Below are 12,145 nucleotides of genomic sequence, written 5' to 3'. Positions count from 1 at the left end.
AGTTCTTCTCAATCATCATGTTTGTAAGGGACCAAAAGTACTTAAAACTTTAACATGTAGTAATACATTGTGATCCATACACAGACATACAGAAATGTGTTGCTTAATTATATTTTATATGGTTTTGAAGAAAATAATGTTTTAATTAAAGCTGTCCCAAATTTCAAAAAAAAATATTTTAAGAGTTACTAGCATTGAGCTACTATGACTATTAATCTGTTTCCTAGCTCCTTTATGTTCATTTTGTATGTTAAACTGTTAAAGGTGTAATGTGACTGGATTAATAATTAATACATTTCTGACTTGAATACTTGATCCTCAATAGCTTATTTTTAAATTATGGAAAATTATTTCTTCTGTATTCATTAGATGAAGACTATTGAAATGAATAACATATTTGAGACATCTTTAATCAGAAACAAGGGTTCATAAACTCTACAATATACTCCTGACATGGGATATAAAACTAATACATTGCAAATGACTATAATATCATGTCATACAAAAAACATAAAGACATCTAAAAATAATTCAAAAACCAAGATTCTTCCCATGTTCATGTATTCTATTTCTTATTTAATTTATGACAAAAAACAGCGCTATTTCTATCAGTTTGCTGACAGAAATTTAGCATTGAATGTACTTAAAATGCTAAATATATATGTATGTTTGAATGAGTAGGTATAAATTAATATCACTTCTGACAGCTGGCATGTGCATTTAATTAAAAAAAAAAAACCTATTTATGAAAGTGTGCTGGTGGAGACCCAACTTAGGAGCCAGAAAATATTTGTTTAGCCAAATGTCTGTATCTATTCAGAATAAAGGGGAAAATGTTTTAAGAATTTTCTATATGACATGATTATGGGAAATGCATATCACCCAAATACACTGTTGCACAAAAGGAACTTTTTTAAAAATATAAAAAGTGATTATTCATTGCCAAATTCCCCTCCTCCTCCCCCCTCCACCTCCTCCTCCTCTACAGCCTTGGTATAAACATAAGCAACTAATACTATAAATAACATAAATAATAAGATATACAAAATAAATTTGATTATGTAACAGAGGTAACATGTAGTACCATTACTAAAAACTGCTTAGCTTTTTTAAGATAAGCCAAAATCCCACAGGTGTTACCTGGAATATTATTTGGAATTTGTTTTTAGACAAATTTGTTTTTAGAATTTATTTTTAGCTATTTGCAAAGTCTCCTCTACAGTTCTTTAAATGCAACTCTGAAGTATTTAATAAAAAAAAAGACAAAGAAACAAACAATTAATAGTTGTGCCTTTAGTTTTGAAAGTGAAGTGAGCATAGAATTTATCTTGTGCTCCAATCAAAGATGTCTGAAAGGCAAGTGTATAACTTGATGTATAGATTAAAAGAAGTATGAACAAAGTTCTAAGCACAATTTTTTCACACTAACATGGACTTAGAGCTGCTAAAATAAACTAGGCTAAATACTAAACTAACACTGAAAATATTTAAAATCTCTCTCTCTCTCTCTCTCTCTCTGTGTGTGTGTGTGTGTGTGTGTGTGTGTGTGTTTGTGTGTGTGTGTGTGTGTGTTTGAATGAATAGACATAGCTTTATATTACTTCAGACAACTTGGCATGTGCATTTAATACAGAAAAGAAGGATGGTTGTGTATGATCAAATTAGGATCCAAGAAAACATTTGTTCAGCCAAGGATCTGTATTTATGCAGTGTAATGTGAAAAAAAAATGTTTTAAGAATTGTCCTCAATGAATTATTATGAAATCATCCAAGATCATCCAAATCTATCAAATTGCACAAACTAAACTTGTTGATAAAGATTGCATCATTGGATAAATATGCCCGGCAGAATTTTAGATTTCTATTATATAAAAACTGGCAGTGGAAGAAGTAGTGCTCAGCTTTTTTGATGCATCTCTCCAGTTATCAGCTTTGCAAATTAGGATATCACTGATTTTATTCTCTGCAGAATTCTTCAATTAGAGTAACATAGACCCCCCTGGGATGTGTCCCAAAGAATACAGTAACTTGTGCTCTACTGTGTACATATTGTTCTGCCAGGAGGGACCAATATTTAATATATTTTGAACAACTGTTAAGCGAAATTGGATAAATTCTCATCGATAGTTTGACAGCATAAAATCTTACTGACAGCTACACAAAGACAATAGAGGAAAAATCTTTTTGAATAAAAATGGTGAGTCATTCACTTAATTGTATCTCATTTATGAGTAATTTCTCCCTTCCTGAAAATATTCAGTGTAGACTATATTATCTTTTTCTTGTAAATACAATTCCACCTGCGTTTATTTCATTGTATTGGTTGAATATTGTTTACTGAATTTTCTAAAATGAAATTAAGCTGCAATATATCATTTATAAGATTCACCATGTTTTAATTCAACATAGCGTCAGATCAATTTGGCTTGATCCAGTTTGGACATATTGATTTCTTCAATTGGAGTAAAATTTAGTAATGATTTAAGTCAAGTACTAACTTATCTATATGTACTAAAATTATCTTTAATTTCATTCAGAGCTTAATAAGATTCAGATATGAAGGAAGTCTTTAAACTTTGCATTCTATATATATATATTTCTATATACCAAAGCACCTGTAAGCAGGACAAGAAACAATGGATGGAAACTAATCAAGGAGAGAAGCAACCTGGAATTAAGACGAAACTTCTTAACAGTGAAAAGAGTTAACCAGTGGAATAGCTTGCTTTCAGAAGTTGTGGGTGCTTCATCACTGGATGTTTTTAAGAAGAGACTAGACAGTCACTTGTCTGAAATGATATAGGGTCTGCTGTTTGAGTAGGGGGTTGGACTAGAAGACCTCCAAGGTCTCTTCCAGCTCTATTCTTTTTTCTTGCTTTATAGAATTGTTAAATGCTAAATATCTTCCTTTAAATAGCAACTCCTATAGCCACAATAAGTTTTATATTTTATTAGATGTGAATGTTGCAAAACTCTATTAGCTAGTTATATAATATTAGTGGAAGAGGCAGGCAAATATTTTTTTTATGAAAGAAAAAATATTTTCCTGCCTCTTCCCCTAGTTTAGCCATTCTATAAATCAACTTTAAAATAAAAGTTTTTGTTGGTTTCTTTGGTTTGTGTGTTAGTGATATAAAAATCTTTCTTTCATCTGCGTTTGCCAAATGCATCTGATATGTCTAAACCCAACATAGACAAAAGACTGGGGGGGGGGGAGAGAGAGATTACTAAAACTACCAAAGACAGCAACCCAAAATAAGAATAGAGGTAATTAGTCTGAGTATGGCTGAAGTCACAAGCATTCAAGGCATTGACCTTTTAGATTGCTAGCTGCCTGGAGGAATTTCCCAATTTCACTTACTCCATCATTTCATTTTCTAAAACTATTCTCTCTAGAACATTTTATTTTATTTATGAAGATTTTTTTTCACAAATTACTAAAGGGAGGTAAGCTCAGGGTACAATATATCCTTGCGCTCTCGACCACACAAAAGTTAAGCAACATAATTGAAGAGTAAGCAGGTAATGTAGCTTACAATGTTTTTAGTCCATTTGCAAATAGAGATTTAATTTTATTGAAAGCTGCTCAGCTGCTCATAAAATCCATTCTAACTGAATTGAATAGAAAATATTTAACTTCATTATTTTTCCCCCTAGAGATATCATGGTTCATGAACAAGAATGGAAAACAACACATCCATTTTTTTTCTTTTGCAATTTTCAAACATTTGGGAGCTACAGATTATATACATAACTTTATTACTAATATTATATTTGATGACAGTAACAGGGAACCTTGTCATCATCTCTGCTATTGCTTTTGACTACCATCTTCATACTCCTATGTACTTCTTCCTAATGAATTTAGCCATGCAAGACATTGGTTCTGTTTCAGTCATCATCCCCAAAGCTGTTTTTAATTCTGTTACAAATACAAGGCATATTTCTTACTCAGGGTGTGTTGCTCAAGTTCTCTTGTTCGTCTTCTTCCTGGGCTCTGATATTGCCTTGCTCACTGTCATGGCATATGATAGGTATGTTGCCATTTGCAATCCTTTACAATATGAAATGATAATGAATAGGAAGGCCTGCACCAAAATGATCGGCAGTGTGTGGATTGCCTCTTTCCTCAATGCTACATTGCACACTACTGAAACGTTTTCTATTCCTTTCTGCTCTAATATTGTCAATCAATTTTACTGTGAAATTCCTCATTTGCTTAAGATTGCCTGCTCTAGTTTATATGTAACTGAAACTGGAGTAGTAGCATTTAGTGCTGTATTGTCAGCTGGTAGTTTTGCTTTTATAATAGTTACTTATGTAGAAATATTTTCTGCTGTTTTGAGAATTCCTTCTGTTCAAGGAAGGAAAAAGGCCTTCTCCACTTGTGTACCACACCTTAGTGTCTTCTCTATATTTTTGTTTACTGTTTCCTTTGCTTATCTAAGACCTACTTCCAATAGACCATCAAACCTTGATTTCATAATTACATTAATTTATTCCATACTTCCACCCATGCTGAATCCATTAATTTACAGCATGAGAAACAAGGACATTAAAGCTACTCTTTCAAAACTTCTTAGGCTGTGGTCATTTGGTCATTTGTGAACTTGGATGTACTTCTTTATCTGTGTTAATGGGAAAAAATAAAAAAGAGACAGGGGGATAAAAGTAAGCTTTACATCCAATACATACCTTAAATAGCTTATCTTATCTTGGAAAAGTGATGATGACAAGATTAACAACAATGATAAATATATGAGAGGGTGAAACAGACTTTAAAATAGTTTTTTGAACTTTGGCTGACACTTCAACATCAGAGGTAATCCTAAAGACACTAATTTTAAAATGAAACTAGAACAAGAGATATTAGAAAAGATTTGTAAACTATATAAATATTAGGTGAATATGTACTTCAAAATAATGTAATATGGTCTCTGGATTTTTTTAATATATATTTTTCAGTATATATTTTCAAGGTTAATTGGAAATCCAAAACTAGTTTAGATAAAATACTTTCAAATTATGGTCTGTATATGGTCTGAAAATATTTTGGAGTTTGAAAAATAACAATAAAGACTTGAAATTAACTATGTTTGTGTGTAGTTGCTGAGAAGTACTTTCAAACTGTTTTTCCAGTATCAGTTATTAACAATCATATAGAGAATTAATAAAACAATTTTCATTAGTTCAGATGTAATTCACAACATGGTCTTATCCTATATTTCTCCTGTCCATCTGCACTTTTTGGAATGTCTTTCCTTCATGCGGTTTAAAAGCTATAGGTCTTAAATATTTACTTTTTAGATTGTTTGTAGAGTAGTACATGCAAGGACAATAAAGACTCTTCTCTGTCATTGTAAAAGAGCAGATCATATACCACAATAATACATCAATATGTGTATTAGTACATTCTAGTTTTGGGGAAGTGACCACTTAGCATTTTAAAAGACCATATATGCATATATATCTACAAAGATGAGAATTGTGCAGGGAATGATTTTCCTTGTGATGCTGTAGGGAAGTGAAATCTGGACTTTGAAGAAACAGGATAAAACAGTGGGAATGATGCTTGTTAAATATGGTGTTGAAAAATACTTCTGAAAATATAATGGATAAGCAAGAAATCAGATTATAGAACAAATAATTTAGCCTCTGGACTGTAATCATACTGTATCTGTCTGTCTGTCTGTCTGTCTGTCTGTCTGTCTGTCTGTCTGTCTGTCTGTCTGTCTGTCTATCTATCATCTACCTTTCTAATCAATTAGAATCCAAAGCACAATGACTGGGCTTAAATTACCATAATAATTACTGAATAAATTGTTGTGTTTGCCTATTGACCTCTTATTCTACAACTTGGCCTTGGGACTGGAGGCAGTAATTGATAATTTCTTGAGGAAAAGGCTCTTGATTCACTTGACAATTTCATTCTTCTTACCTTTCTCTCATTTTTCTTACCACTTTTCTGATCCTGGCTCTTTAAATAGAATTATATAAAGAAGGGAAGTGTGCTGGATGTGATCCAGAGATCACTTATCTATCCTAAATCACAATAAATTCTTTATTTACTGAAGTCTCATCTTTGGTTCATCTTATTAAAGAGAAAATTTAGTGTGTTTACTGTGTTTTCATTCAACTAAATTTCAGATTATTTCATATTATTTCATTTGAATCTAGTTAATTCAACAACCAATTCAAAGGATGGTCTGAATCAGATCAAAACATATTTATGTGATTCTCTAAATATTTTTCCTTTTTTTAAAATTCATAAGCAACTAAAAAAGGTCTCTTTGAATCATGTCTTCAGAATTTCCTTTCTACATTTCACATGATAGGATTATGAACTAGTAGCATTTTGGAGAATTTCCTAATCCAGTGATGGCAAACCTTTTAGAGACCAAGTGCCCAAACTGCAACCCAAAACCCACTTATTTATCACCTGGTGCAAGGTGGGCATGGCCCACTGGGTAGGCGTGGCTGTGGTGGTCATGGCAGACTGAGTGGATGTGGCCAAGGTGGGCGTGATCACCTCAATGTTGCTCGTGGGGAGGGATGCCTGTGGGGGCTGGGCAGGGTTGGGGAAGATCCAGGGGGTCTCTGGCAGGTGGGGCGGTGGGCAGGAGACTCATCCTTTGGGGTGAGGTGAGGCAAGGTGAGGCAGGGTGGGGGTGCCATTGTTGCAGGGCAAGGTGAGGCAGGGGCTGGGGTGACTGCTGCCTGACACCATGAGCCCCTGCACACAGAGGCCAGTGAGCACATGGGTGCTGGGATGCATCCGGCCACGTGGAACCTCGGCAAGTTAGCGGGCAGCTGGTTGAAGAGGGACGGTTGCCATCTCCGGGGAATGGCATGCATGCCCACAGAGAGGGCTCTGAGTGCCGTCTCTGGCACGCGTGCCATAGGTTTGCCACCACTGTCCTAATCCTTTATTTGGAGAATTCTAAAATGTTTAAAAGCATTCTTAAGCAGCAACTGCTACAGCCCTGGTGTAGTGGCTCTTGTCTAAAATCTTTTAAAAAGGTCCATATGTAACGTCTAATTTACTACAGACAATTATAGAAATAAGCATTGTCTTTTTATGAAATAAAAATAAAATATTGAATCTCTCCACAAATAAATAGGGGAATATATGACGGAATAATATGGCTCATTAATTTCACACTGGAACAAAATATAATGGAGTACTTAAAATATAACAGACTAATTTACTGTATAATATTTTTATACATTTTCTACCATCTTAAATCTACTAATCCCAACATCAGGGTGTTGATTTTCCTGTATAATTCTTCAGCTAAAATAATGTGGTCCCAGGGAGTATTAAAAATAGTTCAATCCATGGCAATCTTCTGAGACTGCCAATGGAAACCATTTTGAAAAAAAAATCTTTGGGGAGAAGGGCAAGAGATAGTGGATGCAAAATATTTAATGTCTTCACAGAAGAAAATCTCACTGATGGATAAACAAAGAAAAAAGGGGAAAGCTTGAAAAAAATACACATGGATAAAAACGGTGAGTTACTTGTTTTATATCAAACAATCTGTTCCCTTCTTTTCTTTTTTGTATTCAATATTTATAGCATACTTTCTTCCCCTTTCATTTGTAGTTCCAGTCAAAACAGAATAAAAAAGCAAACTGCTACTAGAGATTGAAATTTCATTTAAGAAGAGCGAATGAGAAAGAAACAGCAGGCAAATTTTATGGAGTAAGAAAATCTAAAGTTATTTTTATATCAATTTATAAATTGAAGATATAATGTTACTTCAGTGAAAGATTGAAGTTACTCTTCAAACTTTTCCAAGGAGAACTGAATGAAAAACAGTTCTAATTTATTTACTTGTTTTCCAAGGCATATGAAGGTTCATAATTTTAAAAAAATGGGTAATCACACATCAGTATTTCTTCTCTTGGAATTCTCAAGCATTCGGGAGCAACAATTTATCTATATGGCTTTATTCCTGATACTTTATGGAATGACAGTAATAGGGAATGTTCTTGTTATCAGTGCAATCATTGCTAACTACCATCTTCACACTCCAATGTATTTCTTTGTAATGAATTTAGCTATTCAAGATGTTGGTTCTGTTTCAATCATTATCCCCAAAGCTGTTTTTAATCTTGTTATGAATATAAGGTATATTTCTTATTCTGGTTGTATTGCTCAACTCTTCTTATTTATTTTCTTCCTGGGTTCTGATATAGCCTTCCTTACAGTCATGGCATATGATCGGTATGTTGCTATTTGCAACCCTTTACAATATGAAATGATAATGAATAGGAATGCCTGCATCACAATGGTTGGCAGTGTGTGGATTGCCAGTTTTCTCAATGCTGTACTAAACACCTCTGAAACATTCACTACTCCTTTCTGCTCTAATATTATCAATCAGTTCTATTGTGAAATTCCATATTTACTTAAGATTGCCTGCTCTGATTCATACATAAATGAAATTGGAGTTGTAATGTTCAGTTCTATATTAGGTTTTGGATGTTTCATCTTCATTATTGTTACTTATGTGAAGATCTTCTCTGCTGTTCTAAAAATCCCTTCAGTTCAAGGAAGGAAAAAGGCCTTCTCCACTTGCCTTCCACACCTCACTGTCTTTTCCATATTTTTATTTACTGCCTACTTTGCTTATCTAAGGCCCATATCTGACAATCCTTCACATCTTGATTTTGTAATTACAATAATGTATTCTGTTTTCCCCTCCATACTAAATCCATTAATCTACAGTATGAGAAACAAGGACATCAGAGTTGCTCTTTCAAAATTTCTTAGCCTGAGAGCATTTCTTTTTTAAAAAACTATAAACTGAAAACCTTTGTCTGCTATTTCAATTTTAGATGTATTTCTTAAGATTTAATACAAATGACTATAAGATGATAAAATGTAACTGAATTATACTGCACATTTTTTGACATCTATTTTAAAGGAAATATCTGAAAAACATATGTTTAGAGAAAGTAAATAAATAAATAAATAAAATTTATTTAATAATATACCTACATTTGATTTTTAGTCAATTCCAAGATTGCATGGAAGATAGCAATAGCATTTATCTTATACATTGCTTCACAGTGCTATACAGCCCTCTCTAAGAGGTTTTACAGAGTCAGCATATTGCCCCCAACAATCTGGGTCCTCATTTTACTGACCTTGGAAGGATAGAAAGCTGAGTCAACCTTGAGCCGGTGAGAATCGAACTGCCGAACTACAGGCAGCTGGCAGTCAGCTGAATTAGCCTGCAGTACCGCATTCTAACAATTGTGCCATCACAACTCATATGTATGTAATGGGGATGTATGTAATTGGGATGCCTATGTGAAATGCTTCATTGATGATAAGTGGAATGTTAGAAAATACATTTCTTTGAGAAAATGAATTGGAATTCCAAAAGTAATTAAAAGAAAACTCATTTTCAAATAGGACATGCATACTGGGGGGGGGGGGAGTGTTTCATTGAACAGATATTTTTGCAACAAACTTGCAGTAGATTAATTACATTTTATATAGATGTGTGTTTCTATAAAGATATAATTTCTGAAGCATTTGTCCTTATTGATATAGATATGGCACAACACTATTGCATTTGCTTTCAGTTCAGTTCTAAGATTAAATATAAAAATTCTGGCCTTTTCTATGTTTTGCTAATGTCCAACTTCACTTTTTGCAGCTGAAAGCATTTTGTTGCATCCTAATTTAGCTTTAGTGGAGACCTTCTCTGTTCTGAGAATTGCTTCTGTTTAAGAAAGAAAGAAGATCTTCTCTGTTTGCCTACAATTTCTTGCAGATTTGCCTATAGAGATTCTCAATCTCATGGTTGTCCCAAAGGTGCTTTTCAAAAGAGAATTGGACAATCTTTTTTTTCCCCTTGGAAATGTTTCTCTTTTCATCCAAGATGCTTCTTCAGTTCTGGCATCTCATTGACTTTTGCATGTAGTTGCTTAATGCTTGTTTTCCTTACATGATGACTCCTTTTAATGCTCTATCAAACCATGATTTCATAATTGCAATCTATGGCATAAGAAATAAGGACATTGAGGTTGCTCTTTCAAAACTTGTGTTTTACCAACTCTTCATTATCAAGTTTGAATCCATCACCATCAACATTTTTTCCTGCCTTAACAGCAATTGTTGCACATTTCTCAATGCCAAATTACATATAAAATGTCTCTGCTAAACTCTTCAGTGCTTTTCAGCAGTGAGCTCAATTAAGCTTTTGTTTTTTCAAATAATTTTAAATCATCCATATAGAGCAAATGGGATATTTTCAACTCTTTTTTAGCCGATTCATAGCCACAATTTGTTTTATTCAAAATGCTTGTTAGTGGTGCTATCGAAAGTACAAATAACAGAGGTGACAATGAGTCACCTTGGAAGATTCCTTGTTTGATTTCAACTTCACCAAGTTCTTCTCCATAAGCCATCGACTTAGTTTGCCATAGATGCATGGAAATCTTCAGGAATTTCAGGATGTTGCTGCTAATTCCAAAAATGTCTAAGCATTTCCCAATCCAGCTGTGTGGAACAGAATCAAATGCTTTCTTATAATCAATCCATGCCATGATTTGTTCGTCTTTTCTTTGAATTCTTCAAAACCAGTTTATCAGTCATCAGTTGGTCTCTGGTTCCTCTTGAATTTTTGAAGTATTCTTTCTCTTCTACAGATAGCAAACCCTTGTTTTCCAAATATCCATAAATTTGGTTTGCAATAATCCCTGTAAATTGTTGGCAGGTAAATTATTGGCCTGTATTTTCAGTCATTAATGCTACCTGGAGGCTTGTCTGTGAATTCAGGGTCACCTGAGTAGTGCAAATATATGTATTTTTAAAGAGGGATAACAAAGACCATCTAGGTCAAAACTGAACAGCCCTCTCTCAATAGAGGGAAAAGGATATGACATCAGTTTGTAATCTCTAGTAATTCTGCTGAAATATCTTCTGGCAACTGAAAACTAGGGAAAAACACATAAAATTTTATGAAGTGAAAATAGGCTTAAGAAGATTTGTAAAATTAAGACATACTCTGAAAAGGCTAACAGCATTGCTTATGTATGTGAACATTCCAACCAATCATATTTAATTGCCTATTTTCCACCATGAAAATAATGCTCACATCAGCATATAGGCTCAGTCAGTATTTAGATAATGCTATTTAGTTATGTATAACTATTTAACAACTATCCTGAGGAAATAGTTCTTAGAAAGAAAGCAATATGATTTTATTTATTTATTTTATTTATTTCACAACACAATATTTCTTGTGTTGTGACCAAAATCTGGCTCACAAGCCAAATCACTTTGGAAATACAATATTATATTATACTATACCTGTAGTGGCGAACCTATGGCATGCATGCTACAGGTGGCACGGTGAGCCCTCTCTGTGGGCACGCGCGCTGTCGCCCAGTCCTAGGCCTTCAGCCGAGTTTTATAAAACATTTTTGCTTTAGGCCTCCGCCGCCATGTGCAAAAAAAAAAAAAAAGGATCAATCAATTTCAACTTCTCACGGGAAAAAAAAGATCTCGCAAAGTTGGAATTGATTGATTGAACTTTTTAGTCCCAACCAGTCTGCTGTTACCACTGCAGCCATGCCCACCCAATGGGCCACACCCACCCAATGGGCCATGCCCACCTGGCACCCGACGATACATAAGAGGGTTTTGGGTTGCAGTTTGGGCAGTCAGTCTCTAAAAGGTTTGCCATCACTGTACTATACTATGCTATGCTATGCTATGCTATGCTATGCTATGCTATGCTATGCTATGCTATGCTATGCTATGCTATGCTATGCTATGCTATGCTATGCTATGCTATACAACTATATATGCAGACGACTACAATATAGTCAGAGCTTCTAGCAAGCTCCTATTGGCAGCTTGCTGAGCATCTTGGAGCAAAAATACAACCACAATTTATGCACCTTTGTCTTGTTACATTAAAAAGGCAAGAGAAAGCAAAAGGCAGAAAGAGAGAAAATTGCAATGATATGCTGGAATATTTTAGATAACCCCATCTGAGTGCCATTCTTATTATTTATCCTTTCCAACTGTGTCAGCATACCAGCCAAAGTATCTTTGAGATATGGTTGGTGAATAGTAGTATTGTTTTACTAGGCCATAGGTTCCGACTGAATCTTCTCC

General features: G+C 34.1%; 2 protein-coding genes across 2 annotated transcripts; both read left to right on the top strand.

Annotated features, from left to right (window-relative positions):
• Nucleotides 1-17: 17 nt before the first annotated feature.
• LOC114922466 (putative olfactory receptor 14L1) lies at nucleotides 18-4,608 on the top strand. The gene is made up of 2 exons (XM_029283839.1): nucleotides 18-37; nucleotides 3,681-4,608. Exons 1-2 carry the CDS (start codon nucleotides 18-20, stop codon nucleotides 4,606-4,608), a joined length of 948 nt encoding a protein of 315 aa, XP_029139672.1.
• A 3,269-nt stretch (nucleotides 4,609-7,877) lies between these two features.
• Nucleotides 7,878-8,801, top strand: LOC114922465 (olfactory receptor 14A16-like). The gene has a single exon (XM_029283838.1). The coding sequence runs from the start codon at nucleotides 7,878-7,880 to the stop codon at nucleotides 8,799-8,801; it is 924 nt and encodes a 307-aa protein (XP_029139671.1).
• Nucleotides 8,802-12,145: the final 3,344 nt, after the last annotated feature.

Source organism: Protobothrops mucrosquamatus, unplaced genomic scaffold (genome assembly GCF_001527695.2).
Source record: "Protobothrops mucrosquamatus isolate PMUCROS unplaced genomic scaffold, P.Mucros_1.0 scaffold247, whole genome shotgun sequence".
NCBI lineage: Eukaryota > Metazoa > Chordata > Lepidosauria > Squamata > Viperidae > Protobothrops > Protobothrops mucrosquamatus.
Note: the sequence above shows the minus strand (reverse complement) of the source record. Positions and strands in the feature narration are given on the sequence as shown.

Coding starts and splice junctions, on each gene's coding strand:
- LOC114922465 (XM_029283838.1), top strand. CDS start 7,878: ATGGGTAATCACACATCAGTATTTCTTCTCTTGGAATTCTCAAGCATT.
- LOC114922466 (XM_029283839.1), top strand. CDS start 18: ATGTTTGTAAGGGACCAAAA. Junction 38..3,680: donor ATGTTTGTAAGGGACCAAAA/GTACTTAAAACT, acceptor TTCATGAACAAG/AATGGAAAACAACACATCCA.